The 27,061-nt window shown below is 40.4% G+C and overlaps 1 protein-coding gene across 1 annotated transcript; it reads right to left on the bottom strand.

The window, feature by feature from the left end:
• On the bottom strand, positions 1-26,606 carry SENP5 (SUMO specific peptidase 5). Its single transcript, XM_063440744.1, has 11 exons — positions 26,395-26,606; positions 22,725-23,668; positions 22,164-22,529; positions 17,337-17,442; positions 10,601-10,748; positions 9,979-10,026; positions 6,272-6,349; positions 4,761-4,898; positions 3,862-3,945; positions 2,859-2,909; positions 1-224 (listed from the first exon to the last, which is right to left on the bottom strand). The coding sequence occupies exons 1-11, from the start codon at positions 26,604-26,606 to the stop codon at positions 114-116; spliced, it is 2,286 nt and encodes a 761-aa protein (XP_063296814.1). The 3' UTR covers positions 1-113.
• Positions 26,607-27,061: the final 455 nt, after the last annotated feature.

Below are 27,061 nucleotides of genomic sequence, written 5' to 3'. Positions count from 1 at the left end.
AAATTTGTAAAGAAAAGAACACATCTGAGGTAACAATGGAGGGATAAAACACCCTTCAAAAGTCATGTTTCAAAGTTGTGGAAGTATTCAAAATGAGGAAACAGAGCAGCTTTTCAATCCATGAGCCTGCATTCACACAATTCTTTGTAAATCCTTTTCCTGACACGAGGCATGTCTTCTTGGGAAAACTGAAAAGGCTGTTCTAAGGCGAGGCACTTGCAGTACTAAAAATGAGAAGAAAACTTATTAGAGTGAAAATATAAGATGTGGATCCTTGGTGTTCAATAAAAATAAATATACCACATCCTTAAAAACATTAAAATTAGAAATACAAAATGTGCCAACTTGTCTTTATTTGAAATTTATTTTTGCAGATAACATGACTTACGAATCAGAGAAGTACATGCTGGAAACATTAACATTGATAGCACATAGCTGGGATCATCTCATTTTTGTGGCTAGGCACCTTCGCACATCTATGAGAGGTAAAGCAAGCTATATGTAGAGGGGTGCAGATAATGGGCTTCGTGCCTTGGAACTTATAGGTGTGCTGTTAAACTTGGGCTAATATAAAGGCATATATGGGGTGGGAGGAGAGTGTAGGTGCCTTCTATAGCTAGAGGAGTTAGACATAAGTATGTATACCTATTCAGAAGGTCGGTACAGTAGCAGAGCGTGCAGTACTTTGCTTGTGCATCACCGTTTCCTTGCATGTTAGATTAAGGGTGGGGAAAGGACTTAACAACTGGCCAAATCAGTGGCTTACAAAGCCAAGGTGTAAACAGTGTGGTCATTAATAAATAACAAAAGTAAACAGAGCAACTTTAAAATATGGACACATTGCATAAAAATAGACACAATTGCCTGACGCCCCAAAGTTCAGGTGGGTAGGGTGTGTGTCAAGCGCTCCCCTTCTGGGCACAAACGGGATGACTACCGTGGGCGATCAGCTGCTGGAATGGTCTCCGCTATGTCTAGGGTCTTCGGAGAGATGCGCCATCTGATGTGTCTTGCCAGCCTTGTCAACTATTAGTCGAGGCGGGTGCCATTTGTTCCTGTAGTAGTTGGGTTACTTGCTTAAAGGGATCTTCGCCATACCAGGGTATGCCTAGAGAAGTCCCGGAAGAATACTAGCCGTGCCCCTCTGAACGTCACCGCTGGAGAGCCTCTCACAGCCCCCATAAGTACTCCATGCTCGGAGTCCTGCATTAGTGTCATCAGAACATTCCTGGGTGCGTCTTGGGCTACACTGGGTGTCCACGGCCATTTGTTTTGCCTGCTTTGGCATCAGCAGAGTGGCAATCAGTCTCCTACTATAGTAGGGGAGCTCCGCACTTGAGATTGTTTCAGGTACTCTCCGCATTTTCAGGTGCTGTGCTCAGGCCTTGTCTTCCATGGTGGCTATTTGCACCTGTTCCGCGCATTGTTTTTGCAGTGCACCTATGGCGGCGGCAGTAGCCGTTTGGGCTAGTTTTGTCCTGGCATCTGGGATTTGCTGGCCCATTCAGCCCCCGAGATGGCTAGCTGTCTATTAGTGGAGGCCAGCGGGCTCATAAAGAGCATGGGCGTGTGGGTGATCGGCCAGCTCAGTTAGAGCGTGGGCGGCCTTGCTAGTGAGAACGTTGGTGTGCTCACGGACGGGAGTCTCCTGGAAGTTTGAGGCAGACAGGTAGGCACATGGGGGAGCTGTAACCTCCCTGCTCTGCTCCCTCCAGTTATGCCAGGAGCCGGAATATGACTTAATTCCGACCCAGGCATCACTAAACAGCGCTCAATGGAGCAGTGCATGGAGGAAACTGAAGCCCCGCTGGACCACAAGGAAAACTGAACCAAGGTAGGGAGGTTGGGTGGTCACATAAATGTGTGTGATTGCAGTGACAGAGAGTGTGTGTGTGTGTGAGAGTGAGTGAGTGTGTTTAGAAGACTGGTCCTCCTCCAATCACATGGGAAAGGGATTTTACTCACCTTTTTGTCCCACACTGTACTGATCTCGCCGCAGCTGACCCTGCCTCCATGACTGCCATCAACGTTTATTGCGCATGTGGGGCAAAACGTCTTGCTGCGCCAATAAGCATAGAGATGCATTGATGCAGAGCGGTGAGACGCTACACATAGGTACTGTGCAGAACTAATCCAGGATGCACTCCAGAGGCCGTCTGAGTGACTGTCACTAGAAGTGTTGCAAGGCAGCAATGTAAATACTGCCTTTTCTGTAAAAAAGGCAGGGTTTACATTGAAAAGTGTGCAGGGACAGATTATAGACACGAGAACAAATACATTAAGCTGTAGTGGTTCTGGTGACTATAGTGTCCCTTTTAAGAATTGTATTTTTGACATTGAAAAACCTGGCTCCTAACTTTTTTTGCTGGCACCTAGATTCCAAGCAAATTTGTCAAGCCCTGGGTTATACTATTGTAGGGTAATACCCTGGTCTCAGACTAGATCCTTCCTAATGACTGCAGCTCCCGTACATGAATGACTGAGTGGATTAGACTTTTCTCACGCAGGTGGGGGTAGCACTGTCACATGGAGAGGGAGAACTGCTTTTAATAGGATTTCCCTGCTCTCTGAGGTACTCATTTATTGGCTTAGACCTGTATTTCACAGGCATATACAAGTTGTATATGCAGAGGATTGACCGGTGGAATAGAGGCCATATTTGTAGTGGTCATTAAATTAAAACCAGTTGCTAGAATTTTTCCTCTTTAATCTTAGCCAGTTGTGTGTCCCATGACCAGTACATTTTAATTTTATGTTATTTGTAAGTACACTTTACACAGTATTGGTGAATGTTATCTACTCAGTATGTTTAAAGTAAAAAAAATAAAAATCCAATATAACAATTTGGATACACTCACCTGAAGCACAAACACGCCACAGTCACTGTCATTCTTCTGTTGTGGAATACACTATAAAATCAAACTTTCAGAAGTTACTTTATAGAAAGGTTATTAAATAAAATTAAACATGGTTGAAAACAACAGCACTACTCCTATCTGCTATTTGGATATGTTTTGTGCATTAAGCATTAAAGCACAACATATAGAAGACAAGTACATGAGGCTGGTGCAAGAATTCTTGTTTTGTCTTGGTAACCTGTTGCAGACAGACAGAAAATCTTTCTCCCTGACAGTAAGGAGAGATTACAAGAGCAGGAGAATTGGCCATTTCTGTCAACAGAGGCAGCTTTATGTTCCCTTTACCACTCCCAGGCAGCAGTTAGACTAACAAGGCAAAGATGAAATTATATGATAACCCATCATCCTGGTGCTTTCAGTCAGGAAACTGTGTGTGCGCGCATTTGTAAATGAATGCCTTGTTAGTGGTGTGTGTCATAAAGTGTGGACAATTTAATGGGTGTGTGAGAGTATAATGGTGGATGAGGTAGGATTATTAATACAGTTGACTAGGTGTGGGTGAAAGATACTTGCTAAAGTAGAGTGTGAGAGCATATCTAAAGGAGAGAGTGCGTGTGTATATTTATATTAGTGAAAATATACCTGGTACTAACATTACAGGAAATGTGTTAAACATTAAAACTACACAATTAAGACATTGACATGTCTGTTTTCACAACAAACATATTTAACCTAGTATGTCTCTCTGTTCACCCTGGACATCTCGTGCATGAAGGAGGACTTGTCTTCTGACAGCATCTTTGACTGTGATACTGCCGGACTACCAAATGCTGTGCAGCCTTATGCAAAGTGGAGGAGATTATATATATATATATATATATATATATATATATATATATATATATATATATATATATATATATATATATATATATATATATATAAATAAAATAGAACATACCCTACAATACAATGCCCAAATCTATAGGTTAATGAAATATACCTTTGTAACAGCAGTTTGCCACCCCTGAAGAAACTCTGGATGGTTCTTCTCTTTTGCTTCTGTCAGAAGATACTTTCGTATGTTCTAAAGAGATGGAAAGAAGCATGGCTCTAGTTAAATATGTCCTAACTTTAAAAACGAAATCCGTTATCAACTGAACAAAACAATTTATACAAATTATATGCAGAAATGTAACAGAGGTTACCAAAAATAAGACAATAAGACTTCAAATGCACTCATGTAGTATCCAATAAAATTTAACCATCGAAAAATACAGTGTTCTACAATACTTTTTACCAATAATACAAAAACTAGATCTTGCGGTATAGTAGCTTAAATAATCTAAGTGCTGTAATGGTTCTGAAAAAATAGACAGTTACAGTTAGTGCAACTGACAGATGATATTACCATGTGTGATTACATCAAGATCCAAATAGGATAAGGAAGAATAAATGGCACAATTAATTATAGTACATGCATATATTAATATGTTAAAATTGCAGTTCTAGAAAATAAAACAAAATATTAAGTTTCTTTCCATTTGAAAATCCTGCTCCAAGTTACTGTCTTTCCATTCTGCAGCACTGATAAAACCAAACATTGGTTCAAACATGGGAGAAGGGAAAGCAAGTCAGAAACATCAGAACACATTTTATATCTCCGTTGCATGCACTAAAGGCAGAAATTATGGAAAGATTTAAAGAATAGAGATTTCTGCACTACTTCCAGTTAAACTTTAGGTTTAGTCAGATTAATATACAATTCAATTAGTAATTTGAGCTGAAATAAAAGAAACCGCAAAGGAAACTGGCCATTGACACAATACTTCCAAAATGGATCAGACAACTGCACAATTTAGCAACACTGCAAAAAGTAAATTAACAAAAAATAACACTTACCTCCACACAAAACTTAAAGTGTATGCCTTGGGAGTCATAAAATGAAATTATTTTATCAGGGATGTTCACAGTAATTAGGGACCAGTGGACTTCTAGGTGTATAGGAATTAACAGCATGGTCTTTTTGAAAAAATCCACCTGGAAAAAACACAAGGAATCATTGATAATTTACAACACATCAGAAATGTCTCTGTTTTGGTATAGTCAAACAACCAAGGCTCTTTAGTGTTTGTGTACCCCAACAAACTAAATGTAAATTTAAACACAGCCGGTTATTGACTATTATATATATATATATATATATATATATATACACACACACATATATATATATATATATTTATTTTAGACATTTGCATTCGTTTTTCGGACAAATATGATTTTGTCCGACATTTCAGACTTTTTCGGATTCCTTTACTAAAACGTAAACAAAAGTCCTGCATACAAAATATAAACGAAACAACAAATTCCGAATGCATTACCTTTTCATTTTGGTTCTTTCGTTTAATAGACTCCGTTCTGTATGGGAATTGACCCCCCCACAGCACTGAGGAGAAACAAAAACTGCTGGTTCGCACTGCAGCCTGAGACTTAACCCGTGCAGGGATGCAAGGAGACTCTTACAAGCACGGGTTAAGTGACTTCTAACCTGTGCTTGGCGAAAATACCACTGCGCATGCAAAAAAACAAAAAGGCAAGAAGGAAGCCGGCAGCGCTACCAGCTCCCTCCTTGAATTTAATTATAACCCCCCCCCCCCCCCACTGCAATAAAACCTATGGGAGTAACTATGACCCCCATATTAATAAAAGGGAGGTTAAACCCTCCCGCCGCCCCTACTCACGGCATGCGAACTGTCATTTGCCACTACTAGTGACTAGGCAGCTATTGCCCAGTCGCTAGTGCCGTCCCCACCCCCTAAATGAATCATATTAAAGGCATCAGGATAAAAATGCTCAACAGGGCTTTTGTTCGTTTGTGGACTCATTGGAAATGCTTTCAGAGGAGTGCTCAAGCTGACCATTTTGAAATCAAGAAAAATAGTAAAATAAGTGGTCATGCAATTAATAAATGTAAGAGATGTAAGATGTAATGTCATATAATAAAAGGCTTTGTTAAGTTAGGCACAGAATTTAAAAACTGCATCATGTAGTGCAGGGGTGAGCAACCTTCAGCACTCCAGCTGTTGTGCACTACATCTCCCATAATGCTCTTGCAGCCATATTGATGGCAAAGCATCAGGGAAGATGTATTCCACAACATCGGGAGCATCTTGGTTGCCAATGCCAGTGTAGAATATAAAGGCAAGGGGAAGCATATATTGAAAGTCTGATAAGTCTTGCAGTTGCACTGACCCCAGAAAGGAAACAAATGGGAGACTGGTTAAGGGGGAAGAATTTCATGCTGCAAATTGAGATCCTAATAAAAGTTTAAAATGTACGGTTTTATGAATTGAAGAGACAATGCAGTCTATTTATATTTGAATTTCACAGAAAATACTATTTTTTTTTACCTTTTTAGTCCATCTCTTTACCCCATTATAACCTTTGGTCACCAGCTGTCTGTGGAAAAAACTATTCAGGAAATGAACCTACAAAAAAATAAAAAAAAATAATAAGTCAAAATTATATAAAAAAAAACCCCAGCAATTTTACTGACTGTATATTCTATTTTCCTTGGCAGAAATGCACAAGTGGGTTGTTCCCTCTTGTGTGGACAAGAAGCTCTGAAAAGATATAAAAATTTAAAATACTCCCGTCTACCTGCTCATAAAGACTTAAAGAATCAAGGAAGAAGCCTGTTGGATGCCAAATCTTTTACCATAAAATGACTGAGGGCAGAAACTTGTACTTTAAGCGATAAGTCCCCAAGGCCTGAGTTGAAGCCTGATTGAAGAAAAGCCAGGATACAAGGAATGGAAGACCAACCATCTTCAATATCCCTTGATAAGCTACACTGTAAAAACCTTTGCAGATCCTTAAGTAAATCTTAGTGGCAGAATTACGAGTGGAGGAAAGCAGGGTGTCACAGATGGAGTCGGAAATACCCTGCTCCTTGAGAATTATCTTTGCAGCAGCCAAACAATCAATCGAAACAGCCTCAAAGTTTCCATAGGGACATCTGGGTGTTCCAGTAGGAGAGCAGGGAAGAACCCAATGAGAAAAACCCAGCTCTGGTTCAGCCAATAAGGGAGGATAGCGAACACCCTTGCCTTGTCTGCATGGATTTTTTGTACAATTCAAGCTTTTAATGCTACTTGAGGAAAGATGCATGCCATCTTGAATTTCCAAGGGATTGAAAATCCGTTCAGAACTAGAGGGAGATCTTGATTCATAATAGAAGCAAAGTTTCTTACTTTTGCGTTCAGTCTGCTGGCCATAAGATCCATCTCTGGTAGTTAGAACTTTCTGACTAGGATCTTGAATGTGTCTGGATAAAGGGACCATTCTGCCCGAGTCCAGGCCTAGAAACAGTATCCATGTGGTGGGAAACTCAGATTTTTAAAAATGTATTATCCAACCGTGAGCCTGCAAAAACAGAGTGGTAAGCAGAAGATTCCTTTCCAGCTGTTCCATTGATTCTGCCTTCAGCAGCCAATCATCTAAGTAAGGGACGATGGCAATGCCTTTTATTCTCAGTGCGGCTCTTAAAGGCAGAAGGATCTTTGTGAAAATACGAGGAGCTGAAGAAGTGCCCTGAACTGGAAATGGAGAAGTTTTTGTTTGCCTGATTTTATTGCAAACCTGAGAAACCTTCTTGAGCTTGCGGCCATAGGCACATGAAGATAGGCGTCCTTGAGATCTATTTTCGCCACGTTATTTACTTTTTGAAGAATATTTTCCATGCAAAATAGTTGGTACGGAATGCAGGAGTTGACGGTTTTTAGGTCTAGAATAGAATGAAAACTTTGCTCTGTTTTTTTGACAAGAAACAGACGAGAGTACACACCTTGGAACTCTTGGTACTTTTTCTATGACTCCTTTATTTAGGAGGGTCACTGAGGCAGTGAAAGGGGCTTTGGACTTCTTTTTTGAATTGTATGTTGACACCAGGAATGTTGAAGGAGGGGTTCTTGTAAACTTTATTTTGTAACCTTCTTCTATAGTTTACCATATCCAACTGTTGGAAGTAGTTTCTTTCCATTTTTGAACGAAGTACTTAAGACGGCCTCCCGCTCTTCTGGCGTCAATATTTCCTTCTTTTACCTGGTAGCCTGAACCTGTCTTGGTTTGGTATTCTCTCTTGCCTTCACAAAATGGTTTCCGAAACCTCTAGATTTATTTTGAAACCAAATGGATCTTTGGCGCCTGTATTAAAAACATCTTGGTGTTAAAGGATCTGAATTCTTGTGGCAGTGCCTTTTTAGTATCAGCCATTTGTTTAATAATGTCTTCCAGTGTAGATCCGAACAGTTTGTTCCTCTCAAAGGGCAGTTCGCACAGATTTGCCTTAGATGATGTATCTGCCGTCCAAGATCTGAGCCACAAGGCCTTCCTGGCTACTGATGATAGACCCATGATTCTGACGGAACGGAAAGTTTGAGACATTCTTCAGTCATATCTTGAATAAATTCATTAGATAGATGTAAAAGGTTAATAAAAGTGCGACAGGTCTTAGTCTGCCTTTTCTGCAACCATATCCTCCAAGGAGAAGAGCCAGGCACCTTGCGCCTTTGCTACTGCTGCTCCTGAAATTGCGGCTTTGCATTTATAACCTGCAGCCTGATAAGCCCTTCTGCACTTATCCATAGACTCCTTTAAACCTAAAGTTTCCCTTATGGGAATATTTGTTTTTTTTGGAGAGCTGGGCTACTTGGATGTTAACTTTTGGTAGATCTTCCCATCTTTCTTCCCTTTGCAACTTAAAAATCTGTTTAAGGTTTTTAGAAACAAAAGCTGTCTTTATGGATTTTTCCACTCCCTCTGGAGAAGCTCCAGAATTCTATGATTAGTAGGGAAACCTTTGGCCTTACTTTTAGTGCGTTCTATTCCCTGAAATAAGGCAGCGGCTTCATTAACCAATTTTTTAAGTTCCTCTGGAGGAAAACCTTCATCCAGGCTGGAGTCTAGGCTGGAAACTTCCAATCTTGAAGAATTTGAACATTCACCTGAAGACAGATCTGATTGCGAAGAGGACTTCAAAATCTTATGTTTTTTATCTTCCTTCTCTGGAGTCTTAACAGCACCGCTGTCATGCTTTACAGAATCCCTAAATGATTCGAACATTTGAGATAAGTTTTCCTGAAACCTGCTCAAAAAAGATTGCATCTCCTTTTGTTTAGATTTTTCCAGGGATTTTGCAGCACACTGGTTGCACGTCTTTTTTCTGCATCCGTCTGGCAGCGGAACAGCACATTCCATGCAGCAGAGGTGTTTAGCTTTACATGTACCCTTCCTGCGAGGTGGAGCCGACATTTTTTCTATGTCCTTGTCTGGGAATGCAGGACTAGACATATCTGAAATAAAATAAGAATATCACTAAAAACATAGAATAAGAAATAAAATCGGAGGCATTTGAAATTAGAGACTAATTAATCTCACCTCAAAATACCTCACTGACGTGTGGGAGGGTTGGTGAAAAAGTGAAACAGAAACTGGTGACCACCCAGGTGTCAGTCTGCTCAGCACAGCTTATATTGCCAATTTTGCTGCAAATTTTCGAAGTACCGATCGCACATGCACGCGTTCAGAACTTCAGTGGAACGCAAGATCACCCGGGCATGCGTTCCACTGCTGTGCGCAGGTGCACGGTCTGCTTCTGGATTGGAGAGCCACCCGGGACCTCCTGCTTCCTACCGGCATAATAAACCCCTCCCCCCCCCAAAAAAAAACTTCCACTTGTGTTCAGTAACAATTGTGTGGAAGGGGTACCTCTAAGCTCACCTCCCAGGGAGCTTTCGGATCCACATCTCCCTGGCTGCAACTTGTGAGCCTCACCAGTCTGTCCTGGAGCGTCTTGTCCGTCCCGTTTTCGGGACAAGAATAACTGTGGATGGAAGGGGGCTACTGCCTTTTATGAGCAGGTAGGCGGGAGTATTTAAAATTTTTATATCTTTTCAGAGCTTCATGTCCACATAAGAGGGAACAACCCACTTGTGCAGTACTGCCACTTAAGTCATGAAAATAAAAAGACAAAAGTGTGAGATTTTATACACACATACACAGATTTATTAATTACGCATGTATACACACACACACACAGACATATTAGATTACTCACCTTTTCAGGTACAGCATCCATTATCAGTTCACCATACATGTTAATAACCTGAAAGAGACAAAATAAAAATGTACACTCCTAGAAGGAATTGGAATACGAAGAAGACATTGTCCATTCCAATGAAGTTGGTTGTATCAACAAGGTAGGAATTAACATGATAAGAGGAATAAATTAGGATACATTTTAGATACATGACAGAAGAAAATTAAAAATTAATGTGCATGTAAATATTTCACGAGCACCTGTTCCATGCGCATCAATTACATGGGCATTTTTGCATTACTTTGCGGACTGGTAATAAGTTAACATAAAAATATTTTATCCTGTACAATAAGTTCCAGGCATTTGGAAAAGACTAGGTTGGTTCCATTTGTTTTAATTAAATCGGTAGATTATCTTCCGAATCAATACCAATAACTATTTCAGTTATTGGACTTCTCACAGAAGAAAAATAAAAAGAAAACAGAACACCACATTGCAAAAAGGTTTTAGATTTATAATTTACCAGAGTCTTTGTTGGTTTACATGATATGCTGTTGTCTGGTGTACCAAAAAGGGAATAAAAATATATCAGAAGAGATTGCTACACCAGAAACTCTAAAGTTTTAAAAAATTGTGTTACCTGATCATTGAGCCAGTTTTGTCCATCTAGGGTAGCAAGGTCATCCATATCAAGCATGTGCTTATTATAGAAGACTCGGAAATTGCACACAGTAGCTTTGGAATGTTTGGCCCGGTACTTCATTATCTCCTTGCTGATGAAGGATGTCCTGCGTAATAAGTACGAGATATGAAAATGAATCATTGCTTGAATAAGCTAAAGAGCATGTCAGGCAACCTCCTCCTCAGTGAGAATATAACGAAAATGAAAATGTACTGTTCCACAAAGGTCAAAAGCCAATATGAGTATCAAAAGCTTTATGGAGATGACAAGAATGTTGCTATTCTAAATTAATTTCCCTTTTTGAAAAAAAATTATTTTTGGTGGCCTAAGCAAAACAATTTTAAGACCCATTCAAAATGAAAACAGCAGAGGGATTTAGATTATAATAGCATAATCATTTATGGGATTGTCCAAACTTTAATTTATTATTTCAGAAGGGACAGTACAAATGCAGTATTCTTTCACATTGATGAACACTATAATGAAGAATGGCTCAGTCTGAATGGCTACCCATAAGTAAGAGGAATGGGTTAATAACTCAGATGATCACATCCACACTGAGTACAGCTGGTCTGAGAGTGTGTAACAAATGAACATATGCTGAGGGTAATAGGATGGCTGGTATCAACAGGACAGGGAACATTACTGGCATAAGAGAATTGCAAATACATAAGAATGACAGGGCAGTAGATATATAAAAACAACAAACACACTACAATAGTATGTATAAAATAAAACGTTAAAACAAACTTAACTTAGTGACAGCTTCCCAATGGCAACTTATCCACATAGATGCCTGGTTTAACACATGTATACAAAGGGTCGAGGGGAAATCGCTGTCTATACCTATAAAAAGAAATTAACAATACATAGTGAAGATTGTTATGAGCATGTGTAAAGACACGCTAACAGGTACACTCACAAGATGTCAGGAGTATTGCGCATTCAGAACATCACCCCTTGGTAGCAGAGGGGGAATATGCAACACTGGGACTGCTAGATGTTATCGGTCCACAGATCCGGAAACCACAGAGGAGCAGGAACAAGTAGTATGATTTCGAAAATTTATTTGGTAAAATAAGGCACTGGTCCAACGCGTTTCGTTCGGTTAGAACTTCGTCAGGGACCTCTTAGCTAGCGGGAATTTGTTTTGTATGAAGATTATTTATATTTTTTTACTAAGAGGTCCCTGACGAAGTTCTAACCGAACGAAACGCGTTGGACCAGTGCCTTATTTTACCAAATAAATTTTCGAAATCATACTACTTGTTCCTGCTCCTCTGTGGTTTCCGGATCTGTGGACCGATAACATCTAGCAGTCCCATTGTTGCATATTCCCCCTCTGCTACCAAGGGGTGATGTTCTGAATGCGCAATACTCCTGACATCTTGTGAGTGTACCTGTTAGCGTGTCTTTACACATGCTCATAACAATCTTCACTATGTATTGTTAATTTCTTTTTATAGGTATAGACAGCGATTTCCCCTCGACCCTTTGTATACAGTAGATATATAAGGAAGAAAACAGATCAAAAATGGAAAAATTATAAACAAACAGAATAAAAGTGACACGGAGTACCACATCCACTACACTTTTTTAATTTGTAAGCTACGTTCTTTCTTTAAATCAAGTGTTGTGGTGAAGGAGGAGGAAATTAAGCAGTGGAAAAATTATTAAAATAGGGTTAAGGTATTGGGAAGGAGGAAAGAGGTCAGTGATAATGAATGGATAATTTTGGATATATTTGCAATTGTAAAAAGGGCCAAGTGCCGGATGAACACAAAAAGCTGTGAATGTACATAGACACTGGTGGATAGTTGTCCAATACTAAAAGTTCAGAAATAGGGGGCGGGGCGGGGCCGGACCACCGAGCTGAGCGGTCGCAGGACAGCTCAGCTCCTGCCAAAAATGACCTGCTAAGCCTTAAAAGTGTACCTTTGGAGTGGACAAATGACCACCAACTGCGACCCTCACTATCCACGGGCTACCGGAGCTGAGGTGAGGCTTGCTCCAGTGTGTTAGTCCCTCAGATGTGGGGTCCCTGTGGCATCAGGCGAGACCTTACATGGCGGTGAGTGGAGTGGACGGCCGCCACTCCACTATCCTGCCCATCGGAGCCCGCAAACCCGAGGAAAACCGGCGGATCCGGTACTAATCCCCCCCCTCTGGACCGGGGGGGTGATCCCGGTACCCACCAAGCGGCATCACAGCCACGCGAAGAAACACCGCCGCACCGACAGACAGGCTTAAGGCCTAGATCAAAGATGGCGGGGGCCATGTGCGCGGGAGCCAAGCCGCAGTGCCTGACAGCGGACTGTAGACACCATCGGGCTTGATCTTCAAAGCGACTAGCACCAGCAGCTCATCCCCACACAGCAGCCACTAACAAGCAACAGCGGCACTGGAGAAGTCTCTGCAGCATCCATGTTCCGCGATGCCAAGGCCCCATGGGACTTTTCAGTATGTGCCTTGCCAGAGCAGACTGAAGGGGTAGGCTGACCTAACACTCAATGCAGCACGGTGGCCTAGGCCGTTGTCACGCCACCTAAGCTATGCAGTCATAGAGGACAATGTCCCACAATATCCTCAATCCTGACCTCCCTGAGACGGATTAATGATGTTTGATAGGCTAGGCTTTACTATGCAAATTTGCTTAAATATTAATCGCATGCCATATACGTTCCTGTTACACTGTCGTTCACCTAATGCGACCTTAAGTGCTTAAATATAATGCCTAGATTCTCATAGTTGCTAAGATTTACTATTATTTGAATTTGCACTTACTACACAGCGCAACGCAAACCTCTCGAATGTCAGAGCTCAGCACACCACTTATATGCTAAAACAATGCTTAGTTAACTATGATGCTATACCGCCAACCTTAAAGTTTATTCGCATGTCTAGCTAACCTAAAGTTATAAAATTGTGCTTATAAACTCATGTACCTCAATTGTTTGCAATCTGTCGAACCTGTGGACTGCCGTTGGGGTACCACAGGTCTGTATGTACTATCTTAATGCACAGCAAAAATGCAAAAAAAAAAAAAAAAAGGGCAGAAATACAGAGATTCAAAAGAAAGGTTGCAGATGGGAATCAAATAAACCGGTACAGAAACAAAAAACAAGAAGGAAAGAAAGATATATACAGTTTCTTATGAGTATTTCAAGAAAATTACACAATGTTAACTTTTTTGAAAGTTCTTTTTTTTTTTCAGCTATTCTAACTTTTATTTAAAACAAAACACCAGAGTGCATTAAATGGTGCTGAAAACATCATTATAATGTAGAATTAGAATGTAACGACATTTTGTTTCACTTTGAACAAATGCAAATAAAGTGATAAAATGTAATCGCCCCCGCATTAGGATTTCCCCATTGGAAAGCATTTATCAACGCTTTCCTTTGGGGATTCCGGTTACACTGGTAGATCTCATGCAAAGCGTGAGGATGTCCAGCGTCATTTAGATGACCAAAAGTCATCTAAACATCTGGAAGTAACTAGAAGTGGTGTTAACCCTGAGAGCTAATTATTGCAGCTTCCCAGAAACTGCAATAATTACCACTGTAGGGTTAAGGGACATTGTACCCAGACCACTTTAATGAGCTGATGTGGTCTGGGTGTCTATAGTGTCCCTTTAACCAGTTTGAGAACTGGTTTTTTAGATTACTGCGTGCAAGCATGGATACTGCATTTTCCGGTTAACTTTGGATCCTCACTGTTCCGTACTGACCGGAGAGGTCTGGATCAGATATTTACTGGCACTTCCTCCACCTGCAGCTATTCTCACAGAGTGAATGCATGTCAGGAAATGCTGACAGAAACAGCATAAGTAATCTTGCTTATGTGCACGCCTCAGCTTTATGGTCTACTCATATTGTGAGTGATCCCTACTCCTCCCCTCTTCATAAAAATAGCCCCTTGGTCACTGTATATAATTAAAATATATATATTAAGCGTTTCAACCATTCCCATCATTCACAAAATAAGAGTGTTTAAAATGTCATAACACAACCTTCCTTCATCACAATTGCATACAATAATGAATGGGTCCTAAGTATGTCTGTCTATCACAGTGATCTTGAATGATAGAGGTGTAGAGGGAAGATAGATTCAGTGATCAAGAGGGACTTTGTGTCACCCCTTACTGCCATCGTGAGTGACGAGGAGGCTTGGTGGTAAATCTATTCCATGTGCCAACTCTCTCTAATTCCAGAAGTACCGTATATACTCGTGTATAAAGTTGAGAAATTTGTGTCAGAAACTTAATTTTAAAACGCAGAGTCGACATATCCACAGGTCAGTGCTAGTTTTGGTAGAATTTTGTACATTGAATGCGGGGCAATGTCGACTCCCGAACGCCGGTTGGGAAGTCGAAGGGGCAGATGTGATGTATGGACTGTTGGGCTGTGTATGAGTGTATGTATTGTGATGTATGGGCATTGGGAAGTTGGGCAGTGTATGAGTATGTATTGTGATGTATGGACTGTTGGGCTGTGTATTAGTGTGTGAGTATGTATTGTGATGTATGGGCGGTTGGGCTGTGTATGAGTGTATGTATTGTGATGTATGGGCGGTTGGGCTGTGTATGAGTATGTATTGTGATGTATGGGCGGTTGGGCTGTGTATGAGTATGTATTGTGATGTATGGGCGGTTGGGCTGTGTATGATTGTATGTATGGGTGGTTGGGCTGTTGTTGGCTGTGAATGATGCACTTCCTTTCTTGTGGTTCTTTACTTCCTGTTCCTGTTGGCAGAATGTTCGAGGGATTTGAAATGGCGGCTGCAAAAACCCTGTGTAACAAGGCTGCAATATGAAGATGCTGTTGTATATGTATTAATAAAGTGAGTACTTTGTTATACAGGAATTATTGGCTGATTTGTATAAAACATCACAGCAGGGGTACAAGCTTCAATGGGCTTGTGTAGCAGACTCCGAGATCCATGCCGTCGCCCACCATGTACTGCTGCCTGTGTTCAGAACACAAGTTTGCTTGAACACGTGCGTTTGTATATATACGAATGGCAGCCACCCAGGAAATGCTTGTTTGTGGTAAACAGCCAGGGGTGGTCGGTGATTACAAGGTGTTAACAAGGGGGACCACACAGAGTCTGTTCGCTAACCAAACAGAAGGGGAACAATTCCATTCAAATGCAGGGGGATATCTTACGAAACAAGGTACAAATAAGGAAACATGTACCCTCTACTTATCCACGAGTCATATTTCACAATTGTTGGTCAAAAAACTGCACTCTACTTATAGATGAGTACACACGGTAAGCAATTTATTTAAAAATAAATAAAAACAACAACTTCATTATTAAAGGGGCACTAGTGTGTCAGGAACACAACATTCTATTCCTGGCACTATAATTCTAAAACCACCGTTTAGGAGATTGGTCATCCTTAACTCAGGTTAGAAAGGAGTTTATGCCAAATCCGCCTCCTTGGCGGACATCAGAAGTCCCATAGGAAAGCATTGGATTGACTCAGATCGTCATTAATGATGATCTCAGCCAAGGAGGTGGGGCAGGATTAACCCCTCAAAATACTATTAATTTCAAAATAAGAGGCAGCAATTGTCCAGAGCACCTGCCTTGCAAAGACTTCTCACTTAGCGGCATTGGGAAGTCTGTGACTGGACAGCCACAGAAAGTCTGGGTGGGGTAAGGCGAGAAGGGTTTGCATGGGCACCAGACAACTGAACGTTTTAAAAGCATTTTTATTGTTTAGGATATACCCCTAAAGAAAAATGCATAATTAAATACATGCACATTTATTATATGTATATTTTAGATTTGGGCAGTAGAGTGTCCCTGTAATATTAAGCTGAAAAGGCAGTACACCACTGTTACGCCTCCCTCAAAGATCCTCTCCCCCCCCCCCCCACCCTTTTGTTCTTTTATTCTCTCTCTTCTTTATGACCTCATAAACCCTTTTCTCCACCCCCTTCAACCTTGTGGATTGGCTACTGCATTCCTTTTTGTATATCCAGCCTATTTACATAGCAACTGCTGCTGTGAGAGAAACGGAGCATGGGTTGTTATTGGTTGTGCAATGTTATACTCTGTTTAAGAGCCCCCTCCACCCTGTAAAAATCCCCACAGGTAAATACATTAGGGTGTATTTTCTCTAAAAAAAATAAAATAAAAAAAAATAGAAACGTTTTCAGATTTTAATATGATATTCTATTAAAACAAAAATGCACTCCTACATGTAACTGCAACAAATGTGGGAAACCCTAGGCACGGAGTATTTCCAAAATCCGTACTGGTTTAGAGAAAAGTGTTTTTTGTTTTTTTAAAGAGTTATAAACTTATATCAAAGAAATGCCTTAGCGTCCATTAAAATACAGTGAATTGTACCCATGTGTACACTGAAGGATTAAGATGCAAATTACCACTGAACAAAGAGAGGGGGGAAAAAAGGCTTTAAGGATCAAAACATCCTTTGTCATGAAAATGGATGTGAACCACTGGTCCGTATCAACCTTTGGGCTTGACAAAGACTGATTGGTTGAAATGCTGCTCTAAAAAAATAAATAAAAGTAAAATATACGGAGGAGTTCGGGAACGTATTTCTATTGTGCATTTTGTTGCTGAGTGCAGAGGGACTGGTACCACACAAAGAAATCTGGGTGACGCACTCAGTTGTTTGTATAGATTACGTAAAGATTGCCACAACATATAAACAAACCTGTTCGAAAAGTCTTCGTTAAAGGCCTCCTTTAATTGAGTGAGTATGTCCTTTTCAGACAACGGTACCAAACTTCCATATTTCTTAATGATGTCAGTTAAAAGACCTTGAATTGTGATGTTTACAATGGAGAGAAAGGAAAAAAAATTATAAATAGGTTATACAAACAAAAAAATAGTTTCTACTTAAAACAAATACAAAAACCCCTACAACCAAATATAAATATCTCTTGGATATAATTAAAAACTTTAATTTCTTCTAGAGTAAAAATTCACTATATTACTTTTTAACTCTGCAAGTGAAAATAAATCTAAATATTCTTCATTACATCTATGCAGTTATTTATGGATTATATTTCTCCATGATAAGCAACTATTATTCTAAAATCTGCCTGAGCGAAAATCCAAAACAGCAGGCGCATAAAACATTCTTTTTTTTTCCAAAACTCGTTTTCCTGGCACTATTGGGTCATTAGGTCCTCCCCAACCTCAGGGCCCTCCTCCGTCTGGGCTGAAGAGGTTAAAACCCCTTCAGCCACTTACCTTTCTCCAGCACCACGCTCCTTTCTACCCCCTGCCAACGTCAGATCCAAATGCGCGGCAAGAGCCGCACGTGCATTCAAACAGCCCTTATGAAAGCATTACTCAATGCTTTCCTATGGACGTCCAGCGTCTGCTCACTGTGAGAATCGTGGAAGCGCCTTTAGCGGCTGTCAGTGAGACAGCCACTAGAGGCTGGATTAACCCTGCAGTGTAAACATAGTTTCTCTGAAACTGCTATGTTTTCAGCTGCAGGGTTAAAACTAGAGGGACCTGGCAACCAGATCACTTCATTGAGCTAAAGTGGTCTGGGTGCCTATAGTGGTCCTTTAAAAGTAAGCAGGGCAAACAGGTTAATTATTTCACCATTAGTCCCAGGTGACATGCATATTTAAAGTGGCTCTATCACCAGAATATCACTACTGAGTATTTCATATGGATACAGTCTTTATGATATACACATATTGACTGATCCAAAAGAGAACATAAGTAAATGGAAGGGCTACTTTGTCTTCTGGTCCAATCTCGAGTTAAAACACTCTGCCTTTGTCATGTTTTGTCAATTCCCACGGGTATCCCTAGTGACAGATGTGGTAAATGGGGATCTTTCTGCACACTGCAGAATTTGGCTATGGAGGATCCTGGTATGTGGAAGACTCTTATTCACAAGCAAGAGCAAAACAGTGACCCTGCTTGTGGTTTAAGTGTCAGTTGCTGAAGAAAGAAGATGGCGGTGCTCATGAGGGAGAGCACCAGTTAAAAGAAACACTGTAGGCATGACGACAACTTCAACTTATTGACTACACCTCCCATGTTGCTTTGCCAGCATTATGGGTGTAAGAGCATTATGGGGAATGTAGTCGACAACATCTGGAGTGCCAAAGGGTGCCTATCCCGGCCCTAAAACCTTTTCAAGCCACGTTTCAATGTCCTTTGGGTGTTGGGGCCGGTAATGTTACTTCCTGTCTCTCATACCCCAACATACCATGATGTCACGAGCACATACTCATTGCCATCGCGGGTTTGTGAATGCTCTATGAAAAGCATTAACTTAGACCGTTGTTCTGACACAGACAACACAACTACAACAATAAAACATTTAAAATTAAAGGGACACTCCACAAACACAAAATAAATAAAAATAATTGTTTAGTAGACATACCCCAAATGAAACCTTGCATGCGGTGTGTATATTTCATTGCTGGTATATTTAAAAACAGCTTTCAAAACCTGCAGTTTTCTTGTGACCTGCCTTTGCAAAACCCTCCCCCTCTAACTCCACCCAGACTTTCTGTGGCTGTCCAATTACAGACTTCCTAATGCAGGTCAATGAGAAGTCTTTGCAAGTCAGATGTTCTGAGCAATCGCTGCCTCGAGTGCAGTGCCCCTGAACTTACCAAACCAGGAAGTAACCAAAACTGTTATCTGCTTGAAAGGCAAGGAGGTGTTATTAGGTTCATTTTTAAAAATGTCAATTTCTATTGAATTCTGCACTTTTTGCAAACTGAAAAAAAAAAAAAAAAGAGGACACACACTTCACAGCAAGCTAAAGTGCCTTAGGGGTCTGGAGTGTCCCTTTCTAGGATCATACTGTAGTGGTTAGAGTACTCTGAGTTTTCCTTTAAAATTATCAGTACTTTTTGAACAATAAAGTGACAGGTTCACTATAACATAAATAAACTCCCCATGTATTAAATACATTGTTTTTCATAGTGATAAACGAAAACCTTAAGATAAAACTCACCTCATTCCCAGTCCTGTGCTTCCATGTCTTCTTCGTGGGGTGTTGCACTATTGTTACACTCTCCTCTGGACTCTACCTCCACTCAATCTCTCATTTAATTTGTTCTGCTTGGGAAGAATTCCCTAACAAACCTTCTCTGTGATGCCAACACTCTGGCTTAATTGTCAGCATCTCAATGACCTGACAGCAGCCATTCTGTTCCTTACTCACTAGCATTAGCTATAGAGTAACCATGGCAAAAACAACCTATGCACGGTGACTGCTATGCACAGAGAGCAGTAGGACCACTTGAAGGAGGTGTCAGTCAATCTTCAGCACAGGAGTCTATGCGAAAGAACTGGTCAACAGGTGGGAGATGGACCAATTTTTTAATAGGCATTTGTCCATATCTATACGTTTGCTGGCACAAGCAACACTTTATGCTCTATAAAATTAGCATAACGTGTACCAAGGCAGATACACCACTAACATCCTAATACTGAACATTTTTTTAAAATCATCCTAAACATGAATTTATGGTGCTCTACTTTACAATTAGTTGGTATAATTACTATTCTGTTATTGTATTAAAATGTATCATAACAAAAATAAAAAATTATGTAGGGTTTTTTTCCCTCCTTACCAAAACACAAATAAAGTAATTTTTAAACCAAATTGAGACTGCTATGGCATGATCTTTACAGGGGTAAGCTAGGAGAAACACTGACCAAATATACTTGCTTATATCCATGCACCACAATTTTAAAGGTCCCCCAAACCATCCGATGCTTAAGGACACATGACATGTCATGATTCCCTTTTATTCCAGAAGTTTGGTCCTTAAGGGATTAAAGGCTTAAAACTTTTTCTTCAACTTACCTCTTTCCAGTTCCATGGCCCCCTCGGTGCTGACTAGGTGATGTTGGGACCTAATTCACATGCACGGCAAGAGCTGTGAGAGCAATAAAGCTTCCCTGTAAGAAAGCATTGAATCAATGCTTTTCTAAGGGGAATATGAAGATGTTAGACGTCCAACATTGCTTAAAGGAGTAAAACGACTATAGGGACCTGGAAGCAACTCTAGTGAAAATATGAAAGATATGTAATCACTGCAATCGCTCAGAAACTGCAAAGTTTGACATTGCAGGGTTAAACAGACGGGGCAATGCAACAAGACCATTTCAATAACATGAAATGATCTGGGTCTACCATTAAAGGGACACTCCAGACCACTGCCTATTGGAGTGGTCTATCAGACAGCCACTAGAGGGATTTCCGGCTTCTTAAAACCTGAAAAGTGTTTTCAACTACGCTGGACATCCTCCCGCTATGCTTGAGGACCTCCAGCGTCGCCAGAATCCCCCATAGTAAAGCATTGAATAATGCTTTCCTATGTGGAGGTCTAATGCGCGCACGGCCATTGCCACCCATGTGCATTAGGTCTCCCCTGCTGGCTGACATTTGCGTGGGGGGAGCGTGGGCAGAGCTTGAGCCAGTGACGAGGGACATCGGCGCTGGATTCAGGTAAGTGTCTGAAGGGGTTTTAACCCCTTCAGCAACATAGGATGGGAGGGAGGGGGCAATGCAGGAACCTGCAGTGCCAGGAAAACTGGCACTGGAGAGTCCCTTTAAGTAACCTTGTGTGCGTGGTGTTCCTTAATCTACATTTTGTGTTTACTCAGGTTTGTTATATGACTTTCCAATTAACTCTTCCATCACATCTTTCACACAGTCCTGATCTCGCTTCACTAAACATTACCATCCATATTTCCTCAAACTCCCCACCACATTGTAACCGTTTGAGAACAGAGGTTTCAATCCTTTTGTACCAGTATATATCAAATCTCCATTTATATATTACATAAAAGTCTCAATATAGCAACCTGTTTATTTTTATGATACAATACACCATGAAATTTGCAATAGGTGTGTATGTATCATAATATATAAACCGAAAAACTGCACTCCTGGGACTTGAAACAGATGTAATAAAACTTAGCTTTTATTGAGCAATATCCATAAAAGAGGTCAACGTTTCAGCTCCTAGTATGGAGCTTTCATCAGGACATGCTAGGAGCTGAAATGTTGACCTCTTTTTGGATATTGCTCAATAAAAGCTAAGTTTTATTACATCTATTTCAAGTCCTAGGAGTGCAGATTTTCTGTTTTATTTATATTTTATACTAGACCTGCTCCAGGCATTATCTTACCAGGAGTGCAACTTAATGAGATAGATATATATGTGTTTTTTGTTTTTGTTTTTTTTGTAAACAAACATACACACATACATATAAACACATACATATAAACACATATATAATTGGATAAGCAGACCGGACATACTACCTCTTTAATTACCTCTTTAACTGGAGCTGCTTATGAAACTTGCAACCTAAAGGGTAGCAATGTTTTAAGGCAGTTCTGCAGTTTACAGTTTCAAGCACCCCTAAAAAAGTGACATTCATGGTCATCCAATACAAAGAGCACATTGGTTTAACATGTTTTTCCCTATGTAAAACACATCTTATAAGTGTTGCTAAATGTTATATAAATAATTGTATATACCAGAAAGGAATGATGCCAGTTGCTCATCAGGGACATTGCTAATAATTTTCTTTCCATTCTTCACATCATCTTGTTTAGCCATTGCCTCTAGCGCTGTACCTAGAGAGGAGCCATGAGGAGGTGGACTTTTACAGTAAGGGTGATCCAACAGCTTTGTATTACAGACATCAGAGTTTGTAGATTCCTCAGCATTCATGTGGGAAGAATCATCACCATTTTCCACTACATCCATGTGAAGGTTTTCCTGGTATCCAGCATTTTCATTTGCACCTAACTTTAATTTGTCAGGGGCCAGTAACATGAATTCATCACCCTCCTCAGTCTCTGCAACGGCATCACCCTGACATGATATGGAAACTTCTTTTTCTGTAACCAAAATATGTACATCGTCAGGACAATTGTTCAATGCAGGAACGTCACTGGGTTTTCTAGATAGGGCTTCCCCACTGTCCCACTGTGTGACTGTGCCAAAAAGCTGTTGCTGGTTGGGTTTTAATATAAGTTTACTAGATGCAACATTCACCAACTGGCCTGTAATACTTTCAAGTTTTATAGTCTCACCTTTCAGTGAGGTGTTGGATGTACATTGTTGGTTTTCGCATAAAACTCCTGACGTCTTATTGTTCATATCGAATGCCCTACTTATATACTGAACAGGTCTCTGAATCTTTGATTTCAAATAAGAAATGGCTTTATAAACCTTGCTTCTCAGGGATTTTCTACAGCCTTTCCAGAATACTTTCTGAATCCACGGCCGGCTAATGTCCACTAATTTAAAGCTTCTGTTTCTTGCTCTGAGTTTCTGGGGCTGCACTCTACCACGAACTGTAAACACAGAAAGTTTTTTATGCATCATAAATAAAGGTACCTTTCCTCTAGAAAACAAATTGCACGTTCTTGACAACCACAGGCCATCAAAGCATCTTTGCTTTAAAATACGAGAAGGCGTTTTTTTTAAACTGTTGAAGATCACAAGGTTATTGTCACCATCATCATGTTCAGTGGTTTGACATACTCCTTTTTTAACTTTCAAAGTCAAAATATTCTTGCTAAAAAAATCATTGTTTGATACTTCTTTTGAAATCACTGGTTCTCCTTTAACATTGTTGAGCAGTTTTGAGGTCCACTGTGTTCTGTTTATTCTTCTACTACATGTACATCCATATGAAGCTCTACCAAAGGCACTCTTGTATGGATGCCTCTTGTAAAATGGCTTACGTTTAGAAGAGTGCTTTCCTTTTGCTGTACAACAACAGCTATCCTGAATATTCACGTCTTTTCTCCTCAGCAAATGCGACTTACTCTTCTTTTTCTTCACGCAGTCAGTGGATAGAACACTCCATCTATTCCGAAAGAACACATTTTGCCTCTTTTGGAAGAATTTTCTAAATACTCCAAATGATGTCGCCCATGACTGTTTCAACAACAGCAAATTACCTCCTTTATTACTAAAAAGTTTCCTGTGTTCTTTCATTTTTCTGCCACATTCTGAACTGAAATAGAACCTGTAACATAAAAGCATAGTGATTGGTTTTAATGCATAGAAAGGTATGTTTATTAGTTAGATTTATTTTCTAAAAGAAAAATGTGCAATAGTCTTCATTAGAGATTAGCAAATCTATTATCATTTGTTAAAGTGGGTGTTTAGATTGCCTGATAAAACACAAACATTAATCAAATCCGTTCTAAATAATATATATATTACGGCAAGTGCCTCTAAGGCATGAATTGTTGCTGTGCAAACTACAACAACTATAAAGATTACATACACACATACTTGGAAACCAGACTAATCTAAATGCATCTTTCTTGGTTAAGAGTGTGTGTGTGTATGTATGTATATGTATATGTATATGTATATGTATATATATATATATATATAAATCTCTCAAATCCGTTCTAAATAATATATATATTACGGCAAGTGCCTCTAAGGCATGAATTGTTGCTGTGCAAACTACAACATCTATAAAGATTACATACACACATACTTGGAAACCAGACTAATCTATATATCTGAATGTATCTTTCTCGGTTAAATAGTGTTGTGTGTATATATATATACACACATACACACACACACATTTGCATACGCCTACCCAGAATCCTGTGCAGTAGTGAGAGCACTGTTAAAGTGAGATTTCTGTGGGAAAAGCAAGTCTTATGGCTTGACTGGTGTGTGTATTAGTGTTTATCAATGTATTAAACACACACACACACACACACACAGATACAATGAGTCATGGTATGACCATTGAGCGGCTGTGGTACAAGGAGTCAGAGGGCACCATTCCTCCAGATTGTGTCAAATCATTATCAAGTGGCTTTAAAAAAAAAAAAAAAAAGTTGCTCTCCTGGTCGCTTGTCTGCTAAAGTACAAACACACTTTACATTAATCCCTCCAATTTGGGTAGGCAATGATGGGCTGAGGGTGTGTTAGCACAGTGCTCTCAACCTATCACCGCCCCCAAAGTTGAACGGGCTAATGAGGAAGTCCGCCTGTTTTCATAGCCCTAACCTTTAATTAAAACAGCAATGAAGTAACGTGTAGGGCAAGGCAGTTTGCAATATAAATCTCAGGTATTTAAAGACATATCAGCAGTCATAGAAGATGAGGACTGACAATAAACAGAGAGTAAAAGTAAACATATAATTTAATATTGAAGAATAAATAAATTAACTGTGCATAGCCAAAAGTGAAAGAAAAAATAAATCAACAGCCGATGCACACGGTTCTGTTTCGCAGAAGGCCGGATGTGGTTAAACATACCTATTACTATAAGCACAACAAAGGGCTGTAATGTTTATGGTGTTTGGAGCATTCCATTAACCCCCTAATTTCCAGTCTGCAGCCTTTAAATTCAAAATAGTAAACTTTATGTGCTGACCATCAAAATGTGTAAGCTACCCAAGTCATGGAAATCATGGTGGGGATCTAACACTAGATGAGATGGAGGAGTTAAGTATGTATTTTTTGTATGCATCCTTGAGTAAAGTGTAAGTATGAGTGTGTATGTGATAGACATACTGCAAATAGTTCAGCCTACACTCAATGCAGGGATTCACACAATTGGGCCACTACGCAGCAAATGTTATGAATAGGGTAGGGCGGTATTGCACACAGACAGATGCGGAACTTAAACAGCTCACAATTATAACATACAGAGCTAGGGCAACAAGTGGTGCTCAGATACAAACACTAGGTCAAATGGCTTGGTGGCAGCATGTGGCTCCCACGCGTACGGCCCGGGCAGCACACAAAGCCCAAGCAGAGAACTAGGGCAGCATGCGATGCTTATGTGCAAGGCACAGGATGTTTTCACACATGATTTAACAGACTTGTACAGTGTGTGATTTTAAAAGGAATCTATAATGTTAGGAATACAAAGCTGTTTTAACTCTGGTTTCCCCTACCTCATGGCTCCCCCTCCTTTATTTACTCAACTGATTCCAACACCAATGTCCCTCAGCACTGGGTCGGTGCTCCACCTCCTCCAACGGAGGGGTGGGACCTGATGTGCGGTAAGCGCATTAGGCCCTCCCCATAGGAAAGCATTGAATCATTTCCTACTTTTCCTACTGGGCTTTCACTGCAGTTGGATGTCCTCAGGCATAGTGTGAGGATGCTCAGCTTAGGCGACTTAGAGTCTGGTAAACACCCAGAGGCGCCTCTAGTGGATGTCTGGTAGACAGCCAATAGAGAACCTAGTTTCTCAAAAAATTCTATGGTTTACATTGCAGGACTAAGGGGACTGGAACACTGCACCCAGAACACTTCAATGAGCGGATGTGGTCTGGGTGGCTAGTGTCCCTTTAACAAGCATAGCTCTGGCAGTAGGGGCATACAGGGCTTATTAAGTTAAATTAGAATTTTAGTAAATAGAAAAGGGAATTGCAAGGCTTAGGAAGAAAAGATGGTTGAGTTACAGAAAGTCTCCAATATGACTACTTTGGTGTAAAATGTGCAGTTCCTTGTTAATTTACTGAATAAGCCTGGCTGTGGGCAGTAATTACTGGGAGTCACACTGGGGGGTGTTGGAGGGGAGCTGATTGAAGTGGGGTGGCGATTTATTAGGCCTACATCAGAGCTCTGCCCCCGCTGTAACCCTGATAGCAGCAGCTACCGGGAGGCCGGAGCACGGCAGGGCACTCTCCCAGCACAGGTCCGGCTCCCGCGCTGTAGCGGTGCTTTAGGTCCTCTCCAGACCGCTCATTGTGACCCCGGTGTTACCTGGGAAGCAGACCCGGAACACACGGCACATCGGCACAATCCCTCTGTCTTCCTCTTAGTAAGAAAACAGCTCGACGCCTCCAGTACGGATCGCCACAAGGGACAAACGAGCATCGCAGGGCAAAGGCACAGCCAGAAAGGAGCACGTGACCTTTGCCGTACTGGGCTTCCGATTGGCTAGCTTGTAAAGGGGCGGGGTTTTCACTCCACATGGTAATACCATTTTAACTCCAGAGGTACTGCTGGGGAATATGTATATATGTATTTAAGTAGTGTTTGGACACTTTGTTGCTGAGTTTGTGGCATTAGGACATTATGTCTTTGCAGAAAAATAAAAATAAAGACAAATACATTGATTTTCCAATTACCAGTGAACCCAGGGTTTCTTACATAGATTTTTTTTTTTTTAAAGCTGATTCACCACCACCATTAAAAAAAAGAGAGATGGGAACCCATAACAGAAAACAAATTGCCAATCTCAATGAAAAAAACAAAACAAAAAGAAAATACATTCAATTGTTTTATTAAAAATGAGGTAAAATATGCGCCACCTATGAGTAAACAAAACATTCAAGTTACTGTGATAGCACAAGTAAAAAATCTGATGAGGGTTCTGTTCCAGCAATCTTACAGATCAATATATACAGTATAACAATGTCTTGTTTTA

The sequence above is a fragment of the Pelobates fuscus genome, chromosome 2, assembly GCF_036172605.1.
Source record: "Pelobates fuscus isolate aPelFus1 chromosome 2, aPelFus1.pri, whole genome shotgun sequence".
NCBI classification, from domain to species: domain Eukaryota; kingdom Metazoa; phylum Chordata; class Amphibia; order Anura; family Pelobatidae; genus Pelobates; species Pelobates fuscus.
This window is presented reverse-complemented; position numbering and strand designations above follow the sequence as displayed.